The 23,260-nt window shown below is 61.4% G+C and overlaps 3 protein-coding genes across 3 annotated transcripts; 2 read left to right on the top strand and 1 right to left on the bottom strand.

The window, feature by feature from the left end:
* Positions 1-5,257: 5,257 nt before the first annotated feature.
* On the top strand, positions 5,258-10,996 carry TNFAIP8L2 (TNF alpha induced protein 8 like 2). Its single transcript, XM_006275398.4, has 2 exons — positions 5,258-5,781; positions 9,771-10,996. The coding sequence occupies exon 2, from the start codon at positions 9,801-9,803 to the stop codon at positions 10,353-10,355; it is 555 nt and encodes a 184-aa protein (XP_006275460.1). The 5' UTR covers positions 5,258-5,781; positions 9,771-9,800; the 3' UTR covers positions 10,356-10,996.
* Positions 10,997-12,927: 1,931 nt separating this feature from the next.
* LYSMD1 (LysM domain containing 1) lies at positions 12,928-16,520 on the bottom strand. The gene is made up of 3 exons (XM_019479004.2): positions 16,210-16,520; positions 14,900-15,201; positions 12,928-14,054 (listed from the first exon to the last, which is right to left on the bottom strand). The coding sequence occupies exons 1-3, from the start codon at positions 16,390-16,392 to the stop codon at positions 13,895-13,897; spliced, it is 645 nt and encodes a 214-aa protein (XP_019334549.1). The 5' UTR covers positions 16,393-16,520; the 3' UTR covers positions 12,928-13,894.
* Positions 16,521-16,951: 431 nt separating this feature from the next.
* SCNM1 (sodium channel modifier 1) lies at positions 16,952-21,568 on the top strand. Its single transcript, XM_059718227.1, has 8 exons — positions 16,952-17,125; positions 17,797-17,867; positions 18,409-18,497; positions 19,233-19,330; positions 19,412-19,512; positions 19,919-20,085; positions 20,529-20,658; positions 21,089-21,568. Exons 1-8 carry the CDS (start codon positions 17,075-17,077, stop codon positions 21,186-21,188), a joined length of 807 nt encoding a protein of 268 aa, XP_059574210.1. The 5' UTR covers positions 16,952-17,074; the 3' UTR covers positions 21,189-21,568.
* Positions 21,569-23,260: the final 1,692 nt, after the last annotated feature.

Below are 23,260 nucleotides of genomic sequence, written 5' to 3'. Positions count from 1 at the left end.
ACGCCATGTCTGCGCTGCTCATTTCCTTCCCTTCCTGGCGCTGGAGCAGGACCCAGAGCCAGGCAACAGCTCCTGCGCCAGCCCCGGCCGGGGCCCAGGGGCCGGGTTCTGTTTTGCTGGACGGAAACCTCTGGATTTCTTCACCTTCCAGAAGCTTTTTTCCTTCTGCGATTCCAGGCAGGGGGAGGGGAAAGGAAAGGAGGGGAAAAGCTCCTAGACAAAGCTAACTGTGCCCTCCTCCAGCTCTGAGCTAGCAACAGATAGTATTACCCCCCATTTTACAGGCAGGGAAACTGAGGCATGGGGGTGTGGGGAGGGAGTTGCCCGAGGTGACTTGGCTTGGCAGGGGCAGAGCCCAAGTGTCGGCACACTGTGTTGTGACAACTCACTGCCATTGCAGCTCCCATCCGGGCTCAAGGGATTTAGGAGCCCGGCTGTTTTGCATCTCCGCCTTGAGCGGCTCTATCCAGGCAGGATGCTGGGGAGTGAGGTCTAACAGGTGGGTGGAGAGCAGGAGGACTCCTGGTTTCCCCAGCTCCAGGAGAGGACTGGGGTGCAGCAGGCCTGGCACAAGGGGTGGAGGGAGACAGGGAGCCAGGACACCTGGATTCCAGCTGGGGCTCCCAGGCTGATGCAAACCCTCTGAGGTCTCAGTTTCCCCACCTAGAAAATGGGGTCATAGCAGACGGTGGGGAAGGGGCTGAAGTTACTGTCACTTGCAGAGCCTGGGTGGGGGTTCCTGCATCTGGAGTCAGACCCCAGAGGTGACCCTATCCAGCAAGGACAAGGGAGAGCCTGGCCCTACTGACTGTCAACCCCCAGGGCAGGCTTGGCCCTCTCACAGCCAGGGTTCCCCCCACCCTCCTGACCCCCTCCCTCCCCGGCTCCTTCCATGCCTGATTGGCTCTGGCCTCCTCCCAGCCATGCGGAGGGAGTGGGGCTGGCAGGTGGGATCCCTTCCCCATCCATTAGCCCAGAAATACCAGAAAAACAGGCTAAAAATAGAGACCTGCATTCTTCCCCCTCTTCCCCTTAATTGTTTTCCCATCTGGGCCCTTTTTAGACCGTCCTCGAACGCTCCACTGTGGGAGGCGGCCGGGGGCTGGCGCTGTGCAGCAGAGCTGGGGGGTGGGTGCAGCTGCACAGGTGGCCACGGGCCGTTGCAGAGCCAGCTGTTGGCCGTGGGCTCTGGCTGGGCAGACCCGCCACATGCAAGGAGTGGCACCCAGGAGCTCGGCCGGGCTGCTGCTGGGACTGTGCAGCGAGTGGGAAAACTGAGGCACAAGGAGTGGAAGGTGCCACTGCTGTGATCCCAGCCGGCTGGGGTGCTCATGGCTCCTGTGATGCCACGTGGTGCCCTGGAGCACGCTGGGAGCGCCATCTGCCTGGCTCGTGGCCCCTTTCTGGGAGTAGGCTGAGAACCAGCAAACTTGTATCCCCCCAGCAGCTTCCAGCCCAGATACCCTCAGCGCCCCCCCACAGCCCCTGGCCTTGAAGCCAGGATGCGCGGGAAGGGGCAGCATGATCCAGCGGCTAGGGCACCAGGCTGGGCCTGAGCCTCAGGGTCTCTCCATGCCTCAGTTTCCCCTCCCATGTGTCGCAGCAGCTCTACGCAGGCTCCCTCACTCCCTGCCAGCAGCTTAGAAGTAGCAGGTAGCCCCTGTGCCTGGCTCAGACCAGGCGGGGATGGCACGGACCTGATTCTGCCCACGTGTGATCTCCCTGGGCTCCGGAGGGGGGCAGGGAGCTGCAAGGGGGAGGCAGGGTCTGCGTTAACAGCCGCTGGATGATTCCTGGGGCAGAGCATAGGCCCCAGCCCAGCTCTACCCCAGGCATGGGCACAGCTGCCTATGCCTCCGAGCAGCCCCAGAGAGTGGTGCCAGGCCGGTCCTGCCCCCAGGACCACCGTGGGCCAAGGTCAGGCCTTGGCACAGGAGGTGTCAACAGGAAGCAGGAGCCCCAGGCCGGAGCCTTGGCCCCCTGCCCTCCCCGGCCCGGCTGTATCCTCCCTGCAGCACCTGGCGCAGAGACAGGCTCCAACTCCCCCAGCTGCACCTGGGCTGGCATGGGAGGGGGGCTCCGCTCCTTCCGGACCCCACAGGACACCTGGGTTCCCTTCCCAGTTCTGGGGAAGGGAACGGCTGCAGCCACGATTGGCAGGCCGCTCACAGCCCCACGATGTCAAGCATGCAGGGAGCACGTTTGTGCAAGGGGACACAGGGTCTGTCACCACCTCAGATTCAATCAGACACAAAGAGCACCCCTGGAGTGTTTGCACATGTGTGTACACACATGCACACCCCTGTATATGCCTGTGTACACACATGCACATGCAACTGGCTACACAGGTTGGCATGCCCAGGCCCATGCCAGTGCATGCACATGCCCATTCATGCCTGCAGCCGTGCATGCAAATATATGCAAATGTGCAACATATGTAAATGCAAGCAAATCCCCCCCCCCATTCACAAGCAGGTTAGCACACGCAGGCACATATATGTGCACACAGACAAACCTGCATAGCATTACATGCCCGCAGATCAATATATGGGCATGGAGAGGCCCCGCCCTGGAGAGCTGTGCCCCTTTGTACTGCTGCCAGTCTGGCCTTGCCTCAGTTTCCCTGTGCATACACATGCATGCACACACATGAACTCAGACACATCTGCCTGTACACACATGCACACGCATGCAAGAACCAGCAAAACCCCTGGGCACTGTGTTCCTTCTGCCCCTTCTGCCACCCCAGGCCATAAGCTGCCTTTGTCCCCATTCCCTTGTGCAAGGCTGCATGGGAGCTGGCTGGCACAGTGCTCACACGCCTGGCTGGCATCTGGCTGGCACAGCCCGCCCCCCACCCAACCATCACCCCTGCTCCCAGGGGGCACCCAGAAGCACTGACAGTGCTGTAGTCTGGAGTAGGGCCTGGGTGCCGGACACCGGGGTTCTCTCCCTGGCTTTGTAGGATGACTCCTCTCTCTGTGCCTCAGTTTCCCCAGCCCATGTTCTACCTAGGGACCGTCACTCTCTGCATACAGCCCCTGACCCACAGGTGCATGCTGAGTCTACCTCAAGACATCACAGGATGCAGGACCTGCCCCCAAAGGTAGCAGCTACACCAATAGCTTGTTAATTAACGAAGCAAAATGGGTGGTGGCATAGCCTGGCAGGACCTGGTCTCTGCTCCCCACTGACCACTGGCCCCTGTTCCCTGCCTCAGTTTCCTTCCTACCCTCCAGACAGCTCTTCCCAGCTCTTGCGGGGCGGGGAGTGGGGAGGTTGTACCACAAACACATCCCACACACACACACACACCGACACACACTGATGCAGACCCACACATGTCCATGCACACATCTGCACAGCCTGCCTGTGCAGATACACACACACAGACACCCCACACAAACCCCTGCCCACACACACACACACACACACACACACATGCATGTGCACACACAGGCACCCCCCCACATGCACATGCATGCACGCAGATACCCCCCTGCACACTGAAACACACAGACCCATGCAGACACCCCACCAGATGCCCCCTCCAAAGGAAAACAGACGCACATGTACCTGCACGCACACAGACACGTGCAGACATTCCCCACACACATGTGCAAACACCCTCTCCCCATATACATGTGCATGCCCTGACACACACATACAAGTGTGCACACATGTGCACACACTCATCTTCACAGGCACTTGTGCACTCTTGCATACACATACACCTGTATGCACAGCCTGCAACTCTCACACATGCACATATACACACACAGTCCCCCTACACATGTGCACACATTCATCCTTAAACACACCTGTGCACTTGAATACACGCACATGCTCCCACTCCCCCCCACATGCACATGTGTACACACACTCCCGTCACACATATGTGCACACACACTCTCCCCCACATGTGTGCATACACACTCCCCTGCATGCACGTGTGCGCACACACACACATGCACACTTCCCACATGCATGTTGGCATACACGCACTTCCCCCACATGCACATCTGTACATACACACTCCCCCACATGTATGTGCACACACACCCCACACACATGTACACTCCCCCACTCTCAGATGTGAACACACACGCTGCCCCACATACACACACTTCTCAACATGCCTGTGTGCACATACACACACACACATTCTCAAATGCACACATGTGTACACACACGCACACTACTGTGCCTTTGCTCTCTAGCCTCCAGCATGAATGCTGCCAACACAGCCCACGGTATGCCTGGCAGGGCAAGGGTTAACTCACCGTTTTGGGGGGAGTGGGTGCCTAAAGTCACCCAGCTCTGGGGAGGCACTGCCCTGCCCACCCGCCAGCCCAGCACCCTGCGTAGAGGCCGGGCGCCCCCTAGCGGCTCCTTCACCCTGAAGCCCCAGATGAGCACAGGGTCTAATGGTTAGAGCAGGGCCGGTAAAAGGCAGGGGGCAGGACTCCGGGTTGCCCCCCCAGCTCTGGAAGGGGGGCAGACTCGAGCAAGCGCTCCAGGGCCTGTCTCTGGCAGCTTGACAGCCCCCCCGCCCCATCGTGCCTCAGTTTCCCACTAGCCCACCAGGGACCCCAATCCCCAAACTGGATGCCCCCTCTGCCATCCCCAGGACCCCCATCCCCCGTCACAGCAGCTGAGGGGGTGCAACGGTTAGAGCTAGGGGGCCAGGACATCTGGGGTGCATCCCCACCCCCCAGTGTGGCTTAGTGCCCAGAGCAGTCCCGTGCGGGGAAAGGGGACAGCGGAGAAGCGGTCTGCCCCCCCCCCCCCCCCCGCAATGGGAAAGGAGAAGTCGGGGCTTGCGACACTTCCACAGCTGTTGGGCAACATGGGGAGGGGGGCAGGGCCATGGGGCCCCCTCCTCACTTGCCCCCACTCGGCCCCCTCCTGCAGGCACCCAGCCCCTGCCACCGCGTCCCCTGAGACCTCAGTCACCTCCCCTGTACCTCAGTTTCCCCCATCAGAGCCCCTCGGGGCCCCCCAGCCCCTTCCCCTCTCCTGACCTCCCCCAGGGCAGAGCTATGGAGGGGGGGCCGGATGCCTGGGTTCTGCATCCCCCCAGGGGCCAGGTCTGGGGTGACAGGAAACCCTAGAGGAAGCAGGGAGTTTCTGTTCCCCCTTGGTGGGTGCCTCAGGGTGGGGGCGGAGCAGGATGGGGGTGGGGCAGATCAGCCAGGAAAGGGTTAAACCTCCCACCCCACCCTGCCCTACCCAGGGCTTCAGCCCTGGGCGCCCACGAGTCCTGTGAGAGTCCCACGGTCTATCCCCCCACATGGGGCCCTGGTGCCCTGGGGTCTCTGCCAGCGCCTGGGGCCAGTGGGCAGGTGTCACCCGTGCTCAGCACTGGCTTGGCCTGGCAGTGTGGGGAAACTGAGGCATGGAGCACAGGGGCCAGCCCTGGGGGTGCTCAGGGGGTAGATGGGGGGCCCAGGCTCCTGGGGTCTTTCCCCAGCCCCAAGGAGGCCTCACTGTTGAGGACAAGGGACTGGCCTCCAGGACTTCTGGGTTCTTTCCACGGCTCTGTCCCAGCCCCTTCCCTGTGCCTCAGTTTCCCCCAGGCAGAGCAGGGATTTCAGAGCCTCACCCAGGCCCTGACAGACAGATGCACAGACAGAGCCACCCCCTCCGCTGTGGGGGGGGTGGGGAAGTCCCTGGCGGTTGTCACAGCCGTGCACCAGCTTCTCTACCCAGTGTCTCCATCGTGGCCCGAGCAAGGCCCTCGTGCAAGAGCCGTGCGCGCTGGGACGCCGCGGGGCAGTGGTGAGTAGCAGGGCCAGGGATGGCGGGGGTCTGGATCCGATTCCCCCTGTCACAGGTAGGCGTGAGGCAGGTCACAAGCGTGCCAGGGCCTCGCACACACTTGTGCAAGGGGGGCCAGGGCCTGCTCTTCCTCCCTCCGCATTTGCCCCAGTTCTGAGGACAGCCAAGCCACAGCAGGGTAGGTGTGGGGTGCCCGAACACCTGGGTTCCTCTGGCACCTCTGGGAGGGGATGCGTGGTTATGGGGGTGAGGGGGTGGACCTGGGAGCCAGGACTCCTGGGTCCCTCCCAGCGAGGAGAGGGTCAGGCCTTTGCAAGCCAGGGAACGTGTGGGGCAGGAGGGGCTGGGGGCTGTGCTGGGATGGGGTGGTGCTGCGCGCCATGGGGGGGGCAGGTGCAGGTGGGGGGAGGGGACCCCCGCATTAGACACCCAGATCCCTGCATGTGACAGGGCCTGTGGCCAGAGCCACTTCCTTCCCCTCGTCACAGGGGGAGGAGGGGGAGCAGAGGCAGGAGCTGATGGGAACATGCATGTTTTCATCTGCATCGGGCGTGTGCATGTGTTCTGTGTGCATGTGCTTGTGCTCTACATGCACGTCTGCGTGTGTCTGCATGTGTTCGGATGCATCTACATGTGTACACGTGCATGTGTCTGCGTGCATGTCTATGTGTGTGTGTGTTTGTATGTATCTACATGCATATGTGTGGGCATGTGTGTATGTGGGCACTTGTAGCTGTCTGAACATGCATGTGCATGTGCTCATATGTTTCTACTGAGGTGTGTGCATGCATGTGCAAATGCGTGCACATGCATCTGTCTGCATTTCTGTGTATGTGCACATGTTCACATGCGTGCGCATCTGTGTACCTGTGCGTGAGTGCATGTGTTCATATGCATCTACATGTGCATGTTGCATGCATGTATTAAGGTGTGTGCACATCTGCATGCATATGTGTATACGTGCATGTTGCATCTACCTGTATGTGCACGTGCGTGTGTGAATGGGTGTGCATGCATTTGCGCGTGTCTGTGTACATGCATGTGCATATGTGCTTGTATACACACAGATGCAGGCACACATGTGAGCACATCTGTGCATGCACTCCCCCTTGTGCCTGGGGAAACTGAGGCACAGAGCAGGCGTCAAAGTGCTCCAGGCCAGGCAAGAGGAGAGAACCCAGGAGTCCTAGTTCCCAGTCGCCTGCTCTCACCAGTAGATGCCCCCCGACCCGCACCAGAGAGGGAACCCAGGCATCCGGCTCCTCCTCCAGCTGCTGGACACGCTCTGTCCGGGTGTGGGCAGCAGGGCTCAGGAGGAAAGTCCCCCCAGAGACCCTGTGGGCTCCTCACTTCCCCCTGGGCCCAGCTGGGCCACGCTGTGCAGCTTTGGACACATGCACACACACGCACATGGCTGTCCCTTGCCGGGAAAGAACCCAGAAGTCCTGCTGCCCAGGCCCAGCTTCAAGCACTAGGCACGATATCTACCCCCAGGTACCTGGAACCCCTAGATCAACGGTTCCCAAACTGTGGTATGGGTACCACCAGTGGTAGGTAGACATCCTATTAGTGGTACACATTAACAGATTTATTATAATTACTTTAAATGACAAAAATTTGCAGGTGGTACTTAAGGCTGAACTGAAACATTTGTTGGTGGTACTTAAGGATGTATCATTTTAAATTGGCGATACGCAATCTGTCAGGGTTTGGGAACCGCTGCCCTATGTCATTGCTCAAACACCCGTCATCGAGGGGCAAGGCGCTTCACTGGCAGCAGCAGTAGGCTGTTACCTGCGGTGGGTGGGGTTGGAGATAGAGGGCTGGCTCAGAGAAACCCCCCCACTCCACTGGGTTGTTCACTCTGAACCCTGATGGCGCACATAGCTGCGGCCAACCATTGCCCTGCCAGCTGCTTTTCCCTGCTGATGGGAGGATTGTGGAGGGATCTTAAGGTTATCGGGGGGGGGCGTCCAGTTATCCCCATGATGGCATAAGGCGGTTCACCCTGGGCCCTAACGTTGGCAGTTGCCTTGACAGTCGTTGGATGGTTGGGAGACTGCGGTGTAATGTCAGAGCCAGGTCCTGGCCCCAACCCAGCCGTGTCTCAACACTTTACTCTCACTGGCTTGGCCCTAGAGACACCCAGGAGCACGTGGGGCTGAGGTAGTGGGTCCCTGAACACCCCCCACACCCCGCCACTGGGGCCACCAGAGGCCAGGCCCTCTCCTGGCCCCATCTGCCCAGGGCTTTAGCCAGGGGATGTGGGTAAGAGGCCTCAGAGACACCAAGACCCAGCAGCAGGAAGGGACAGACAGCCACCACGCAGAGGGGAAAAACAGGAAGTCGAGCACTCTGTGTGTGCGTGTGCGCACACGCTCTATGTGTGCATGCATGCGCACACAAGCATGCTGCGTATGCATGTGTGCCTGCTGGGTGCATGCTGAGTGTGCATATGAGTTCATGTGTATGTGTGCTTGTCCGTGCACACTGTGTGCATGTGCCTATGTGTTCATGTTTGCTGTGTGTCTGCATGCATGTGTTCATGTGCATTCAAGTGTGTGTTCATGTGTGCCAGCTGTGTGCAATGTGTGCATGTGCACATGTAACTTCATATGTACACGTGTGCATATGCACATCTGCATGTGTGTGTGCAGTATTGTATACATATTTTCGTGTGTGCATGTGCACAAGCATGCATGCTGCGTGTGCGCGCACGGGTTTGTGTGTGTCCATGTGTGTAGGTGCATGCCTGGGTGGCACATGCTGTGTGCATGTGTGAATATGCACAGGTGTGTGTGTGCACGTGTATTATGTGTGTGTGTAGTCTGTGTGTGTGCAGGAGGGAACTGTCTGAGGAAAGGGCATGTGCAGCTGGGCTGGGCCCTTGGGTGGGCGAGGGGGCTGGGATCTCCACTTGCTGTGCCAAGACAAGGGCAGCACACCTGGGCCCAGCACCTCCATGCCCATGCAGGGCCCTGTGGGGGGGATGGATCTGGGGGCAAACTGGGGGGGAGGGGGCTCGACCCTTGAACCCTGGGGCTAGGGCAGGGCCTTTCTCAGGGTTTGTCCAGCACCTGGCACTGGGGCAGGGGAGACAGGCAGCATGGTGGAAAACCGAGGGGGGAAACACCCAGTCCCAGCACCCCCCTCCAACAAACAGGGGCACAGAACCCAGATGTCCAGAGCCTGCTGGGGGGTGGGCTGGGGCCGGGGCCGGGGCCTCGCTGGGCCTGGGTTTGTGCAACACGGGGCTGCGGTGAAAGCCACTTCCTGGCAGCTCTGTGCTGTGGTGGGCAGAGGCAGGAGGGGGCTGGGCAAGGCTGTGGGGGGCTCCCAGTCTGAACCAAGCTCCGGCTGGTAGGTGGCATCAGACTCCCCGTCTGGGCCCCCAGTCCCAGCACAGCTCGTGCCCCTTCCCCATTCAGAAGTGCAGCTCCGAGCACGGGCGGGATCCCGGCATCCGCAGTTAGAGCTGCATGTCTGGGCCGTGGCAGGAGAGGGCACAAAGCAGCTGTATAAACAGGCTGAGGGAGAACGAGTGTGCAGAGCCCCCCCCCCCGGGCAGTACAGTGACCTCTGACACAGAAGCGTGCAAAACAGGTGTGCAAAGAGGCAGGGCAGTCAGTGCTTGGAGCTCCAATGGCCGAGGTGGAGAGGCACGTCCTGCCTCCCTACAGGGGCTTTTGATGGGCGACACATAAAAGCCCGGCATTGTGGGGCAGGGAGCTTCATTGGCAGCAGCAGCAGGCTGTTCCCTGCAGTGGGTCAAAGGATTCCCCCACCTTATTCCATTAGGCTGTTGACTCTGAACCCTAGTGATGGTGCACGTGGCCATGGCCAACCATTGCCCTGCCACCCACTTTTCCCCAATGCCTTGAGGATGTGGGAAGATATTGAGCCCCAGCAAGTCCCACAATGGCATCGGGCTGTTCGCTCTGGGCTCTAGCAATGGCAGCCCAGTCACCACTTCCACCCTGCCTCTGCAGCTCCTGCCCAGGCCACCAGGCGCGGCAGCGATGGAGTTTAGCGCCCGCAGCCTGGTGCTGCAGGCAGAGAAGAAGGTGCTGAGCCGCATGGCTGGCAAGGCAACAGCGACGCTGCTTCTGGACGAGGTGAGCGGGGAGGTGCTGGACGAGCTGTACCGCGTCTCCAAGCAGCACACGCAGGACCGAGCCACAGCCCAGCGCGTCATCAAGGACCTGGTGAAAGTGGCGGTGAAGGTGGCCGTGCTCTTCCGCAACGGCTGCTTTGGCCCCACCGAGCTGGACCTTGCTGAGGATTTCCGGCGCAAGCTGCGGCAGGGCGCCCTGACGGCCGTCAGCTTCCAGGAGGTGGAGTTCACCTTCGAGGCGGGCGTGCTGGCCGGGCTGCTGGCCGAGAGCCGCGACCTGCTGCTGCGCCTGGTAGACAAGCACCTCACGCCCAAGTCCCACGGCCGCATCCGCCATGTCTTTGACCACTTTGGCGATGCCGCACTGCTCAGCCAGCTCTACAGCCCCGGGCCCTACCGCCCCCACCTCGACCGCCTCTGCCGCGGCCTCAACCAGATGCTGGAGGAGGGGCGGCTCTGAGCCCCCCAGGCCACTCGGAGCCCAGGGGAGTTGTGCGCTTGGGGGTGGGGGCATCAGAGAGGAGCCTGCAGAGCAGCTGGGTCCAATCCTGGGGGCCTCCTGCAGTGCATTCTGGGACAGCTTCTTCCACAGGACACCCAGGACCTTGTCTAACACCCTGCAGTGCATTCTGGGGTGGCTTCCTCCATAAAGACCCCCAGGGACTCGTCCAGCCCCTGCAGTGCATTATGGGACAGCCTCTGCCATAATAAGGACCCCCAGGGCCTGGTCCAGCCCCCTGCAGTGCATTCAGGGACATCTTTCCCTGTAAAGCCCCGCAGAGCCTGGTTTATGTAGCCTCTGCAGTGCATTATGGGACAGGGTCTTCCATAAAGACCCCGCGGAGCCCCGACTGTTTCAGGGGCAGATGCCAAGGGGGCACAGACATGACCTCCTGCTGGTATCCAGTGCTTAGAAGCTGCCTGAGGTAATACCACCACCCAGCTCGGAGCCAGCCCACCCGCTACCCGTGTCCAGCCCCAAGGGACCTGAGGCCACCTCCTTCCCCAGGCAGCTGGAGCCTGCCCGCAGCCTCGGGGCGGGGGCAGGGGCAGGGATGGGCACCCTACTGGAAATAAAGTGGCCTGGAAGGCTTGACAGATTGGCAGGGCTGTTCTTTCCAGGGGCAGGGTGCCAGCGCCAGCAGTGCAGGGGGGGTGCAATCGGCATCAACTGCACCAAGAGAGTTACCACATGGTCAGGGCAGCAAGGGGAGGAGCAGGAGGCCAATTGTGACCCTGCCCCTACAGCCTGATTGGCCAGCCCCATTCCCCAGGGCTCACCCACCCCTCTGGGCTCTTTGCCTACTGCACAGGACACAAAGCAGGCCTCTCGCTGGCCCAAAAGTCCCCAGCCAGGGGCTGAGGGCTGATACAACCAGGCTTCAGCAGGGGGAGCCCATGGGTTTGAATCCCATCAATGACCCGTTTGCTGGGCTGTGAGATACAGAGAAAGGGCAGGCAGCAGCGGCAGTAACAGATCAGCAGAGTGGGGCCAAGAGATGTCCGGAGCCCTGCAGGCCAGTGCCTTGGGACCAAAGGCTTCCCCAGACAGGAGTCAGGGGTCATACAGCCTGAGCGACAAGGGGCAGGGACTGAGATGGCTCCAGGTCCACCCCAGCGCTGGGGTGAATGAGAACCCAGCACCACTGAGTAGGACACAGACCCACCCCCACGTGCTCACATGGCAAAGACAAGAGAGGATCACTCCCCAGCCATGGAGCCAGGGCCCGGGGAAGCAAAGGGATTCCTCTCAGGGGCCGATGATGGCTCTGTGGAGTCCCAGCTTTGCACTTCATTCACCGCCAAAGCCTCTCACTAACTTACGCGCCTCCCCCTGCCCCACAAGCTGGGAGCCTCTGGAAAGGAGACTGCCCTACCCAGTGCCCGCCAGCAGCAGGAATTTCCTGGCACCCAGGAGAGGTCCTGTTGAGGCCCTTACAGCTCCAAGGGGGACAAAGAGACACAGCAGGGCCACCGTCTCCCCTGCCCCAGTGCCGGGCACTGGACAGCCCCCGAGACAGGCCTTTGCCCCAGCCGCAGGGCTCAAGGGTCATGGACCACTCCCAGCTCTTTCCCAGCTCTGTCCCTCCCCACAGGGCCCTGCACTGGCACAGAGGCGCCAGGCCCAGTGGTGCCACCCCTGCCCGGGCACAGGAAGCGGAGATCCCAGCCCCTCACCCGCCTGAGGCCCAGCCCAGTTGCACATGCCCCTTCCCCAGGCAGTTCCCTCCTGCACACACACACCATACACAGGGCAGGGCAGAGGCAGTGGCTGTGCCCATAGACCCAGATGCAATCGGGATGGGGGGCAGGCACGCAGGCAACTCCAGGCCCCAGGGCACCACCAGACCAACTCCACGCCCCCCTCGCTGGGGCATGAACATGCACACACTGCCCCCTGCTGGCCAGACAGGGCGCATACCCCACCCTCCCACCCATGGCTGCCAGAGGGCTGAGAGACAGTGATCAGCAGGGAGCCTGATTTTCTCTGATAAAAAAAAAAAAAAAATCCTTATTTTTCAGATATAAAAAAGTAATCCAAAATCCACACTTTTTCCATGATTAAAATGAAACACCACTATATATATCTATATCTATATATTAATGGAGTTTCATTTTAATCACAGAAAAATGTGGACTTGGGGTTACTATTTTTAACTGAAAATTGGGGAGTTTTTTTAATCACAGAAAACCAGGATCCCTAGTGATCAGGAGTCCCTCAGCCAAAAAAACTCCCCAGCGTTGCAGATGCCCATCCAAGCTGAGCGGCAGCCCCTGCTGGCTCAGCCTCTGAGCACATAGGGATGTATCTGCACCCTCAGGCCTTGCTGAGCTGTGCCCTTCACTGCCGCTCTCTAAGCCCATCTGTACTAACCCAGGAGCTGCATGGAAGCAGCGGGCTGGATCCTGCCGGAGACACAGTGCCTGGGATCGGGCATGGTTCAGGACCCTACCAGTGCAGGCAGGGCCCAAAGGGTCCCCAGGGCACTACTAGGAGGTCGCTATGAAAATAAAAGGGAAGGAAACCCTAGTTATTTCCTCCAGGTTTTATTAGAGATCCAGGGATGAGTACATGGCAAGAGGGGCTGGTTACAAGCACGGGCACCAGAGCTCGGCTGGGCCCCTGTTCACTGAGGAGGGTCCCCAACCCCAGCGTGAAGGTGAAGGAGACGGGGGAGGGGGGGGTGTGTCTCACCCCTGAAGGAGCCCAAGAGATATGTTCTATGCACCCTACTCCCCTCCTGACACTGCTGCCTGCTGTGGTGATCACGTACCCCCCTGACCAAGAAACCTTCATCCGTGACCCTTAGCAGGTCAGATTGGGGTCTCCCTGCCCTTGGTCCTGGTGCCAGTCAGCAGAATCCAGTAAGGGACCCTCTGACAGCAAACTGGTGGAAAGTGATGAAGAAGTTCAAGTTCAGGCCCTGGCCCTTTCTCCTAATGCCAGGCAGCTCATGAGTGGGGAGGGAGATGGGTGTCAACAGACCTGCTGTGGAGGGCCAGAGTGGGCCGGCAACGGGCACTGGTCCAGCTCCCACTGGCCTAGTGCCTGGTAGAGACCAGGGGCCGGGAGGCTGGGGACCAGGGCTGGGGGACATCAGCAGGGGGTGCTGACAGGGGACCGGGCATCAGGTCTCCTCAGCTGAGACCCAGCAGGTGAGGGGGCTGGAGGGCAGTGTGGAACTTGGCACTGCCCCCTCTTGCCTGGTGAGGGGAGAGTGGGGCAGGTGGGGCGAGAACATAGGGAGCCCCAGCAGGGATAGGGCAGGGGGTCTGGCGGGTAGAATCTGCCCACAGGGCTGAGACAGGGCAGGAAAGGCCACGTGGGAACAAAGCAGCATTGTGAAAGCCCTTCACATGTGTGTCACGCTCACCAAGACCCGTGCATCAGGATGAAGGTGGGGGGGAGGGTTTGGCCCTCCAACCAGCTCCTCCGAAGGCTGCAGGCGCCACCAGTGCCATGGCCCAGTAGTCCAAAGCCACAAGGATCCGGGGAAGTCAGAGCTTGAAGATCTCATCCTCCTCATCCCGCAGCACAGTAGCCCGCAGCGTCTTGGTGAGCGGCACTGGGCCCAGCAGAGAGCGCTGCTGGGTGCGGGGCGAGGGCTCGTTCCGCCCAGGGACCGTCCTACCAGCTCCCGCCTCGGCCCCGGACATGCTGGAGGGGGGGAGGAGAGGCAGTCAGAGCTCCCCATGCCTTCTGTTGGCTCTTCTCTGCCCCCCACGCCCACATCTCTCTTCTTGCACCCCCGCCAGCTCCAACCACTGCCCCATGCTGCCAGTTGGGAGAGAACCTCCCTGCCCCAGAAAGCATGGCTGAGGTTCAACCAGCTGCCTTGATCAGGAAGGGCAAGGCTCTCTGATGCACTACAAACCTCTGCCTGGGTCCCAATGTCCCTGCCTGCTACGATCCCCTATTAGTGCCCCCAGACCCCATAGATAGCTACATCCCCCCACTGCAAGTCTCCCTGGAAAACCATGCGGCCATAGCAACACAACAGGATCTCCTAGGCAATGGGGGGGCAGAATGGGGACCGCTGCAGTCTCAGCTGGGGCGTCTCACCGCATGTCACACAAGAAAAAGGGAGGGGATGTCGTGTTTCTGCTCTGCCCCACACAGATACCCCTCGAGGGCAAGAGCAAGGTGCAACCCCAGCCCCCTGGGGTGCAGGCCCCGCCCCCTCATTTTTAGTTTCTGATGTTATCAATAAATATCATCACCCCACACTTCCCATCTCTGCCCCACACCCTCTGTGTGGCTTGGGCTGGGCTAGCCCTAGAACTAGAGCCCCCTGGAGGGGAGTGGGAGTCCCGTATACTCAGGCACCAGGGGAAATGCCCTCCTGGGTACTTCTCTGAGGTGGCTTTAATTCCTCCTGCCCCATGGAGCGGTCCAGGAACCCCCACCCCGTGCAGGAGGCAAAGAAAGAGTCTCTTAAAGCCTAGCCAGCAGGTGGTAGGTTCGATCCCCAGCTGAGACAGCAACGCGAGAGCGGCACTCACGCGATCTTCCCTTCCCGCAGCTTCTTGGCTGCGGCCTCCTTGGACAGGCTGATCTGCGAGTCCAGCTGGCGCAGGAAATCCATGGCTGATAAATCGTGGCGGAGGCCAGAACCAGCCCTGGCTCCATCCCCATCCCGGGGCTGTGACTCCGGCTGCTCCTCACCCTCAGGGGGCTGCCTGGCTCCTTCCCCCTCCTGCAGGATCAAGCCTTTTGCCCGCACCTGGACCGGGATGTACAGTGTCCGCTTGAGGAAGATGGAGTCGTTGGTGTAGAGCCGGTTGGCGCGCTTGATTTGCTCTATCTGCGAAGAAGCACATGCAGGGTTAAGCTCCCATCAGGCGCCTGCCCCATCCCACTACACCCTGCTGCCAAAATGCAACCACTTCTGGGGCTGAGCACACCCATGAACCCAGCCAGCCCTGTGGGATCCAGCAGAAGGAGAGGGCAGGGGGAAGGATGTGGGAGTTCACTGAGAGCGCGAAACTTGGACCATGACCAGCTGCATGCAGATGGCAGCACTGTTGTCAGTGGTCCCAGTCGGGCTGGGGGCGAGGTTTCCACTCCCCTGCTGGAGCCCCAAACCAGGCTGGCACAGAGACTGGGATACAAAGCACCCCAGAAACCCAGGGGCAGTGGCAGGAGCAGTCCAGCAGGGGGCAGCACATGTGGGGCAGGACCCTGCCAGAGCTGCCCAAGCTGGAGGGCCTGGGGCTGGCCCAGGGCTATTTCAGATCCCATGAGTAAACAGAGTCACATGCCCACGGCCTGCCCAGACCTCCACCCCAAGCCAGCTGAGTCAGATGGGAAGGGAAAGTGATCCCTTGTGAGAGCCGTGTGAGGACCGGCACGCACAGAAAGTGCCAAAGGGGAAAGGAGAGGAGATACAGAGGGAGAGTGTGTGAACACAAGTGTGTAGGCGTGCGGGAACATGCGCACGTGTGGGTTGACAACACATGTGTGTCCACACAATCAGGACCAGGGGATGCATCAGGAAGAGCATCTCCTGCATTCGTGTGTAGGAACGAGCCACCCCATATACATGCGCTCCCCCCACACGCAGAGCGAGGTCGACGAGGCACCTTTGCTATAGGGAAACTGAGGCACAGAGCAGGGACGAGCCCTGCTCCAGGTCACAGGGACGCAGTTCACGGAGCAGCAAAGACGCAAGGAGACCTGATCCCCAGCAGGGCCCAAGACATCCCGGCGACAACACCCAGGAGTCCCGGCTCCGGGCCCTGGCACTAACCCCTCGGCCCCGCTGCCCTCCCAGCACCAGGAACCCAACCCAGGAGGCTCCCCGGGGCCTCACCGTGACCCCGTAGCGCAGCGCCAGCCCCGGCAGCGTGTCCCCCGGCGCCAGGCGATGCTCCAGCCGCCGCTCCCGCACCGGGGACGCCGCCGACGTGACCAGGCTGCCGTAGGAGCGCGCCCGGCCACCGTGAAGCAGCCCCGCCGCCCCGGGGGACCCCGGCCTGGCCGGTGGGGAGGCCATGCTGGGGCAGGACCCGGGGGGCAGGTGCCAAAGGGGGTCACAGCCCCGGCCTGCACCTGCCTCGCGCAGGGCAGCTCATGCCAGGGCCCCTGCCAGGGGGAGCAATGCTCCCAGCCCCTCTAGTGCCCCCACCCCTGCCCCATGCCCCCCTGCCCCCTTTCTAGTGCCCCCACCCCTACCCCATGCCCCTCTGCCCCCTTTCTAGTGCCCCCACCCCTGCCTCAATACCCCCTTTCTAGTGTCCCCTACCTAATGCCCCCACCCCTGTCCCCTTTCTAGTGCCCACACCCCTGCCTCAACGCCCGCTACCTAATGCCCCCCACCCCTGCCCCAGAGAGCGCAACGCTCGCAGCCTCGCAGAGCAGAAGAGCGGAGAGCAGAGCCACACACGCAAAGCCCTCTGGGACACGTAGTCCTCCTCCCCCTCACAAAATGGCCGCCCCCAGAGGGGCGGGGTGAGGGCGCTAGGACTCCATTTCCCGGCGTGACTCGGGCGCCGCCTGCGGGTCCCAGGTTGGCGCGGGCGAGCGCGAGGCAGGCCGGGAGCTGCAGTCCCCGCCGCGAGGCAGGCCGGGAGGCGCCGGCCCGGAAGTGGGGGCCGAAGCGGAAGAGGGCCGGTCTGCCCGGTCTACGGTGGCTGCGCGGGTTCAGCAGCGCGGAGCGGAGTCGCGGCCGGGGCGACATGGCTTTCAAGCGCGAGGGCGACGATGTCAGCCAGCTCCGTGTGCTGCAGGTGGGCGGGGCCTGGGGTGACCCCGGCCCCTCCCCACCCCTGCCCAAAGACCCCCGCACTCCCCTCTCCCATCCCCGCCGCCCAACGGACCCCCCCAGCCCCTCCCCTAGCCCTGCCATGGGACACCACCAGTTCCTTTCCACCCCTCCATGCTGCTGAGGGACCCCCCCCCGAGCCCCACCCCAAAGACCCTGCTCATTCACCCCCCCAGGCCCCCCCACCTAGGCCTGCCCCTCCCCCCCCAGCACACCCTGCCCCCCCAGGGTCTGTGGGGCTGGGGGCAGTTCGTTGCTCCTCCCTCCCGGGGGTCTTTGCTCCCTTGGGATGGGGGGCTCGTGAGGCCGATGGCAGAGGTGAGGGGGACCCACCGCCGCGTCACAGAGCCCCCTGGGCCTTGGGCTGTCATTGCCCCTCCAGAGACTGCCTGGACTGCGCCCAGGTCTGGGAGCCGGGGCCGGGAACACGGTGGTCACAGGGGTCTTGTCCACGGTTGTTGCCTCCTCCCCGTGTCCAGCTGCCTCCCTGCCCTGTGCTGCAGCATCCCCTGGGCCCAGACCGTCGCTCCCGTGACACCAGTCACTTCTGTGCTCGAGAGAGGAGCGGTCCAGCGCATTGGGCCTTAGCTTCATTCAGGCCTGTCAGGCCCCCTCCTCATTAGGGGTTTCTTGCAGAAAAGGAGAGTGTCCGACCTGCTGGCCAACTACATCCCGGAGGACGAGGCGCTGCTGCTGAGGACTGGCAGGTGGGTCAGGGCCGGAGCAGCCCCAGGGCCGGCAGAGGAACCCAGCCACAGCCCCACTGGGGCCAGGCCGCCAGCCTGTGCTGCTGTTCGGCTGCTTGTCTGGGTCGGGCTGCACAATTAGGGTAGGTCTCAGCCTCGTTAGACCCCAGGCCCCTCTCGGAAAGTCCCAGGAAGTCTTGGTTTATCCCAGGAGGCCACGAAGTCAGTGCTTCTGGGCTTGCTCCGGGAGAGGCACTTCTCTCTGCAGTCTCAGTTTCCCCCAGCTTTTAATTGAGGGTAACGAGACTGTGCGGGAGGGAGCCTGATCCGTCAGTCCTGTAGTGAGGGGTTAGGACACCAAGTTCTCTTCCCTCTGCGGTCGCTGAGCCCCTGCCTTTTCCTCCCAGGTAAAGACAAGGGTGGGACGGAGCGAGTCCCATGGGCTGTGCTGCATTGGGGAGCTGGCCGTGGTTATGGGTATGAATGCCCCAGAAAGGAGCCTGGCATGTCTCCCCACATGGACCCATGTCTCCTGCCCACTCTGACCCTGTCTCCCCCACAGGTACGCATGCACCGTGTGCTTCCACCGCCCTGTCTTCGACACACTGGACATGCTGACTGTGCATCGCGCCGGCAAGAAGCACGTTGCCAGTAAGGCAATGCTTGGGGGCACTGAGCCTGGGGGCACCGGGCCAGGAGGGCCCTGCCAGGGCAGCAGCCCCAGCCTATTTCATTACCAAATCCCTTATAAACCCGCTAGGCTCCACTGGTTCCGCTGACCCGGTCGAGATAGCAGAACGCCAGGCCAGATTTCCTGGGCGTTGGCAGGTCGGGCAGTAGCCATCGGGGTTGGGGTAAGGTCAGGTCCTGCTGGGGGCAGGGGCTGGATTAGACCAAGGGTTTCAAACTCTCTTGGCCCATGGGCCAAATCAGGGGCTCCTCTGAGAACCACACTGATGCAGCTTATCCACTGCTCCAGCCTCATATCACAGCCGTGGTCTGCACCCCTGAATCCCCAGCCCTTCTGGGAGCCCCACAGGCCAGATGACCCAGCTCCACAGCCTGGGTCTGACCCACAGGCCATATGTTTGGCACCTCTGGATTAAACCGCTCCTGGCTGCCTGCCCTGCTGTTCTCTGCCTCTGACAGCAGAGCCCTCCTAGCACCTCCACAGCCCCAGGGCTCCCACAGGCATTTCATCAGGGCCAGCCCTCATGCAGACTGCCATGTGCCATCCAGAGAGCCCAGCATGTCAGAACTGCCTTGTCCAATTGCTTCAGCTCGAGACCCCCCCATGCTGGCCCTGGTCTGTGCCCCCACCGTGAGCCTCCAGCTGGGTTGAGCTGGGCTCTGCTCACCCAGGCCCCTGCCTCCCCCTGTCTCTAGGCCTGCAGACCTTCTACGGGAGGAAGCACTCACGGGAGAATGAGTTACAGAAGTGGCAGCAGCAGGAATTCCTGCGGGCAGAGGAGACGGGCACACAGGTAAGCCCCACACGTGGCCCTGCCTCCCCCCCCCCACCAGTGACCCCAGCCCCACCCTCACCCTGTCTGTGTTCTCTGCAGGTCCTCCCATGCCCTGCACCCCTGCTGACTCAGACTCGCGCCATCACCCAGAGCGCCCTGCTGAAAGCCACTCCCTACAGCAGCTGCTGCCGGAGGAACAGGTAGGGCTGGGGGATATGTGCCATGGGCGGGAGGCTGCGGGGAGACCTGCTCCCAGCCTGGACAAGGCAGCTGCTTCTGGGAAGCACCACCAGCTATCCCATTACCTCCTAGTAAGGGTGCTGTTACACCGCCTGCTCTAGGGGCCCAGTCTTCAGGTGTGCTCTGCTGACTTATACCAGCTAAAGGTCACACATGAGAGAAACAGCGCAGGGAGGCTGCTGTCTCCCCCTGGCCTGCTTTGCATTAAGATGTCACCTGGGAGAAGGGAGTGAGATCCAAGGGTCACAGAGTAGGGCAGAAGGCCAGGTGTTGGGACTCCTGGGTTCTTTTGGCAGTGGGGTCCCCATAGGAGGAGTCGTGGCCATGAGATACTGCTGAACAAGGCCTTGTCTCCTCCTGTTCCAGGTGCGATGGAGGCCGTGTGGGAGCACAGCCGGGGCCTGGCCTCAGGCATGGTGACAGGAAGGCACTTCCAGGGCTCAGCAGCTCCCAGTCGCAGGGTGAGGAGGGTGGCATGACTGTAGATACCACCCCTGTGGTGCTGCTCCCAGGGCACAACCACCAAGCAACAGGTAAGAGTCCCTGCTTTGAACATGCTCCACTATCACCATCCACGGCTGGGCTGGGCTGGGAGGCAGGACTCCTGGGTGCCATGGGGGCTTGCAATAGGATGGTCTAGTGGTTGGAACCCCACAGACTGCGCCAGGACTCCTGGTTCCTCTTCCAGGTTTGGGTAAGACTGGAGTACAGGGAATCAGGACTGAGGCTCCTGCAACCCATTTGCCTTGCTGTCAAGTCCCTGCCTCAGTTTCCCTGGGGGAGAGGGCTGCGAGGTGCTTGCAGGGGGCTTCTAGGTGGCTGTGGAGAGGCAAAGGGCTGTTGTGGGAACCATGCACATGCCTGCTGCCAGCCCCTGCATGCTGCCCACCCTACCCCTGCAGAGGAGCAGCAGCCGGGCACTGGGGCTCCATTCTGGCCCAGCAGATCCCATGACCCGCTCCTCTCTCTGCTGCAGATGCCCAGCAGGATGCTGCTTCAAGGCCCAAGGGTAGTGGTAAAGGGAAGGCACCACCCACACCCACTCAGCTGGACCCTGTCAGCCCTGAGAGGCGCCGGGAGCTGGAGCACTACCTGCTGCTGCGGAGGTGAGGGAAACAGGCACAGGGGCACATGAGATACTAGCATAACTAGGGGCAGGAAGAGATGCAGTGGCATCGACTGACCTGGCAGGGTCCGTAAGGGAAGGAGCTAGGGGATGAGCCCAAGGGGTGCCCCCCCCCAATCTTGAATTAGGGGATTTATCTTGTTCAGCCTGGCATTCAGCAGTGCCTACTGGCAGGAGGCTACACTTAGCTGGAAGGCACCTCCCCCCATAGCTGCTAGGCCACTTGAACCCCCCACTGGACCTTGGATGCCAGCTGGAGACCAGAGCTGCCCAGGGCATGGGCATTACCACGGGGCTGCCAGCACTGGGTACAGAACCCAAGAGTCCTGGCTCCCTGCCCCATTCGCTGAGAAATCTCACACTGCCTGATGGGGGGCACTGACTCTGCCCGTCCATCCATTTATTCCCAGCTCGGGCTGGATCCAGGACCCCTCAGGGAAGTGGGTGAAAGACGAGAACGTGGAGTTCGACTCAGACGAGGACGAGCCACCAGCACCAACACCCCCCTGATGCCAGGGTCACCAGGGACAATAAGACTGGACTCTGCCTGGCTGTTTCCAGGCAGCTCATCGGATCACCATGGGAAGCCCAGAGCCAGGACTGGCTCCTGGGAGGGACAGACTGAGACAAGGCTTCCCAGTCCCCAGTGTTTCCAAGGCCACTTGTGAAGCTCCCAATCCTTTCAGCTTGGAAACCAGCTCCAAGCTGCAGCCACTCAGCCTAAGTGAGGCAGTGAGAAAGAGATCAGAGCAGAACCCAGGAGTCCGGCCTCCCTGTTCAGGAGCCCCAGGTGCAAGGTGCTGTACAGACACAAAAGCAAAGCCAGTCCGGCTCAGGGAGCTGTTTGGGGATGGATTTGTCCTGATGGCAAAAAGATCCCTCAATTTGCACTCTTGTCCTGTGGTTTCTCCCTGCACCCCCTCATCCAGGTTCTCTGCCCTGCTCCCCTGTGGCCTGAGCACATACAGGGCCTGGGGGAGATAGCAGGACCCCGATCCCCTGCCTTGCTGGCAGGGTAGGGGGAACCGAGCATGGGGTCCATCAACCCAGCTTCAGTGCCTTCCTCTTGGCAGCAGGATGGAGATGCCCATGCCTGAGGACAACTGGCAGGTAGGCAGTCTGGACACCAATGACACTGAAGCCACATGCTGTGGTCTCCATGCCCATGCAGCCTCCCTGCTTGGGACAGGGACCAAGATACCCCGTGCCCTGGCAGAGAGGGGGCTCCATGCCATGGACCCAGAGCCCCTGCTCTTTGGGTGTGGCTGGGCACCTCTCCCTGCAGCTCAGACTTCTGACTACAAATAGCAACAGCCCCTGGCACCACGAGTTCCCAGTGGTGGCCGTGGGCTGTGCCAGGGCCTTAAGCACTGGTGCCAGGACTCCCAGCCAGATCTTGAGGGGGCAGGTGCCCCATGGATGGCACCATCCTCAGACGTGTAGCTGGGTGTTGGGGGAGGTCAGGCTACAGGGACCCCTTGGGCCCAATCCTCTCTGGGTCTCCCTGTGCTTGGCTGAGGGGGCACCTCTCCCGAAAGCCACCGGGCCATTTGAGCCCCCCCTGCCCTCCAGCCTGTCTGGGCCAGGTCCTGGGTGCCACCTGAACCCGGAGCTGCCCAGGAGACTGGCAGTACCAAGGGATTGCAGCTCTGGGCACAGAACGCTGGAGTCCTGGCACCCTGCCCCTGTGGTGGGAGAGCTCTGTTGCCCCCCGATGCCAGTTTCATAGTTGGTAGGGTCAGAAGTGATCTAAGCAGATCATCAAGTCTGACCCCCTGCCATGGGCAGGAAAGAATGCTGGGGTCAAATGACCCCAGCTAGGTGGCTGTCTAACCTCCTTTTGAAGACCCCCAGGGTAGGGGCGAGCACCACCTCCCTTGGAAGTTGGTTCCAGCTCCTAGCTGCCCTGACTGTGAAATAGTGCCTCCTGATATCTAGCCTGAATCTACTCTCAGTCAATTTATGGCCATTGTTCCTTGCTACCCCCGGCAGTGCTCGGGAACAGGGGCTCTCCCATTGCCTGTTGGTCCCCCCTTGGCAAGCTGCAAGTGCATGATTGCAGCCTGCCCCAAGGCCACTGTCTGCTCCCCCCTGCCTTCAGCCTCTTTGGCATAGCTGACCTGGCTTCCCCTGCCCTGTCTCCTCAGCCCCTGCCCCTGTCTGGCTGTTTGGGGGAGATGGCACCACAGCGCCCCTGGCTGAGAGATTCCCCCCCCCCCCCCAGGAAGCTGGGCCTGGGGCTGGCTCCCAAGAACAGCCCCTGCTGCTTTGCCCTGGCCACTGTCTTGGTGCCAGCTGCTGCAGGGCCCCTTGGCTGGGTGCTGGAGGGGGAGAGCTGAGGCCACTGCAGCCTGGAGGGAGACTGTAACCCAATCCCCCCGGGTATAAATACTCCAGGCAGCTAGAGCTGCCTGCCTGCACCTCCCGCCTCCCCTCCCCAGTGCCAGCTGCTCTGGGCAAGGAGGGGGGCAGTGCCTGTGGGGGCATGGGCAGAGCCCACCCCTCCATAAAACCCAGGTGTCCTGCCTGGGTATGCACTAACCACTGAGCCATGCTGTTTGGCCTTGAGAGCAGTTTGAGCT

Source organism: Alligator mississippiensis, chromosome 15 (genome assembly GCF_030867095.1).
Source record: "Alligator mississippiensis isolate rAllMis1 chromosome 15, rAllMis1, whole genome shotgun sequence".
NCBI lineage: Eukaryota > Metazoa > Chordata > Crocodylia > Alligatoridae > Alligator > Alligator mississippiensis.
This window is presented reverse-complemented; position numbering and strand designations above follow the sequence as displayed.

Bases quoted from the DNA above. Each gene is read 5' to 3' on its own strand.
- TNFAIP8L2 (XM_006275398.4), top strand. From the start codon at position 9,801: ATGGAGTTTAGCGCCCGCAGCCTGGTGCTGCAGGCAGAGAAGAAGGTG.
- LYSMD1 (XM_019479004.2), bottom strand. From the start codon at position 16,392: ATGGCCTCCCCACCGGCCAGGCCGGGGTCCCCCGGGGCGGCGGGGCTG. The intron at 15,202-16,209 runs GTGAGGCCCCGG...GCTTCTTCGCAG, and splicing joins CGCTGCGCTACGGGGTCACG to ATAGAGCAAATCAAGCGCGC. The intron at 14,055-14,899 runs GTGAGTGCCGCT...CCCCCCCTCCAG, and splicing joins CTGCGGGAAGGGAAGATCGC to CATGTCCGGGGCCGAGGCGG.
- SCNM1 (XM_059718227.1), top strand. From the start codon at position 17,075: ATGGCTTTCAAGCGCGAGGGCGACGATGTCAGCCAGCTCCGTGTGCTG. The intron at 20,086-20,528 runs GTAAGAGTCCCT...TCTCTGCTGCAG, and splicing joins GCACAACCACCAAGCAACAG to ATGCCCAGCAGGATGCTGCT. The intron at 20,659-21,088 runs GTGAGGGAAACA...ATTTATTCCCAG, and splicing joins CACTACCTGCTGCTGCGGAG to CTCGGGCTGGATCCAGGACC.